At 45.9% G+C, this 2,500-nt stretch overlaps 1 protein-coding gene across 4 annotated transcripts in view; it reads left to right on the top strand.

Annotated features, from left to right (window-relative positions):
* Nucleotides 1-2,500, top strand: part of LOC131343048 (coiled-coil domain-containing protein 60-like) — a 25,387-nt gene that overhangs the window by 21,017 nt on the left and 1,870 nt on the right. For all 4 annotated transcript variants that reach the window (XM_058374416.1, XM_058374417.1, XM_058374418.1 and 1 more), the window contains exons 11-12: nucleotides 1,471-1,605; nucleotides 1,886-2,029. In XM_058374416.1, the coding sequence (XP_058230399.1) occupies nucleotides 1,471-1,605; nucleotides 1,886-2,029 (279 nt within the window). The remainder of the gene's footprint in view (nucleotides 1-1,470; nucleotides 1,606-1,885; nucleotides 2,030-2,500) is intronic.

The following is a 2,500-nucleotide window of genomic DNA, read 5'->3' on the forward strand; positions in this document are numbered from 1 at the left end:
ATTCCACCACTACACACACACTCTAGCCCTATACATTCCACTCCTACACATACTCTACCCCTATACATTCCACCCCTACACACACTCTAGCCCTATACATTCCACTCCTACACATACTCTACCCCTATACATTCCACCCCTACACACACACTCTACCCCTATACATTCCACTCCTACACATACTCTACCCCTATACATTCCACCCCTACACACATACTCTACCCCTATACATTCCACCCCTACACACACTCTACTCCTATACATTCCACCCCTACACATACTCTACTCCTATACATTCCACCCCTACACACACTCTAGCCCTATACATTCCACCCCTACACATACTCTACCCCTATACATTCTACCCCTACACATACTCTACCCCTATACATTCCACCCCTACACATACTCTACCCCTATACATTCCACCGCTACACATACTCTACCCCTATACATTCCACCGCTACACATACTCTACTCCTATACATTCCACCCCTACACATACTCTACCCCTATACATTCCACCCCTACACACACTCTACTCCTATACATTCCACCCCTACACACACTCTAGCCCTATACATTCTACCCCTACACACACTCTACTCCTATACATTCTACCCCTACACACACTCTACTCCTATACATTCCACCCCTACACACACTCTAGCCCTATACATTCTACCCCTACACACACTCTACTCCTATACATTCCACCCCTACACACACTCTACTCCTATACATTCCACCCCTACACATACTCTACCCCTACACACACACTTTACCCTTATAGATTCCACCCCTACACATATTCTACTCCTATACATTCCACCCCTACACATACTCTACTCCTATACATTCCACCCCTACACACACTCTAGCCCTATACATTCTACCCCTACACACACTCTACTCCTATACATTCTACCCCTACACACACTCTACTCCTATACATTCTACCCCTACACACACTCTAGCCCTATACATTCTACCCCTACACACACTCTACTCCTATACATTCTACCCCTACACACACTCTACTCCTATACATTCTACCCCTACACACACTCTACTCCTATACATTCCACCCCTACACACACTCTAGCCCTATACATTCTACCCCTACACACACTCTAGCCCTATACATTCCACCCCTACACATACTCTACTCCTATACATTCCACCCCTACACATACTCTACTCCTATACATTCCACCCCTACACACACACTCTACCCTTATACATTCCACCCCTACACATACTCTACCCCTACACACACACTCTACCCTTATACATTCCACCCCTACACATACTCTACTCCTATACATTCCACCCCTACACATACTCTACTCCTATACATTCCACCCCTACACACACTCTAGCCCTATAGATTCTACTCCTAGACACACTTGAAATGTAAACATCCATCTGGTTTTTATCTTTAACCCTTTTGTTGTTCTTGTTGTTCAGTTCAGAACGTTCCATCACCTCCACCGTGTTCAGCCAGGAGAAGGCGGCCATGTTGGAGGAAATGAAGCTGATGTTTACAGAAAGATCTCAGGAATTATCTCTGAGATTAATCGACACTCTGGATCTCCAAGCCAAGTGAGATCCTTCCTCAAATCATTCTGTTCTATTGTGTCTCATACATTTACACTTTTTATAAAGTTTATATATATTTTATTTCTAGTTTCCCTGTATAGCTGTTGCTATAGAAATGGTAACATATTAGAAGGAGCAATTAAAAGCTGTGATTAGCTGCAGATGGACCAATCAGAATCGAGTGTTCAACAGCAGCAGTGTAAACATTATGCAGGCATTATAATGAGATCGATGCTATGATGGAAAATTCAAGAAATCTCTCTCTCTCTCTCTCTCTCTGTAGGAAGAGGTGGATGAGTGGAGTGCAGAGATATCAGTCCCTCTCCAACATGTCTGCCTCCAGATGTCATACTGCCTCTGTGCCTTGTGTCACTCCGAGTCCACGACAGGAGTCTGACACACAAGACATCCCCTACAGTACCCACTGGTGTGTGTGTGTGTGTGTGGAGTCTGACACACAAGACATCCCCTACAGTACCCACTGGTGTGTGTGTGTGTGTGTGTGGAGTCTGACACACAAGACATCCCCTACAGTACCCACTGGTGTGTGTGTGTGTGTGTGTGGAGTCTGACACACAAGACATCCCCTACAGTACCCACTGGTGTGTGTGTGTGTGTGGAGTCTGACACACAAGACATCCCCTACAGTACCCACTGGTGTGTGTGTGTGTGTGTGTGGAGTCTGACACACAAGACATCCCCTACAGTACCCACTGGTGTGTGTGTGTGTGTTTGTGTGTGTGTGTGTGTGTGTGTGTGTGTGGAGTCTGACACACAAGACATCCCCTACAGTACCCACTGGTGTGTGTGTGTGTGTGTGTGGAGTCTGACACACAAGACATCCCCTACAGTACCCACTGGTGTGTGTGTGTGTGTGGAGTCTGACACACAAGACATC

Source organism: Hemibagrus wyckioides, linkage group LG22, assembly GCF_019097595.1.
Source record: "Hemibagrus wyckioides isolate EC202008001 linkage group LG22, SWU_Hwy_1.0, whole genome shotgun sequence".
Lineage (NCBI taxonomy): Eukaryota > Metazoa > Chordata > Actinopteri > Siluriformes > Bagridae > Hemibagrus > Hemibagrus wyckioides.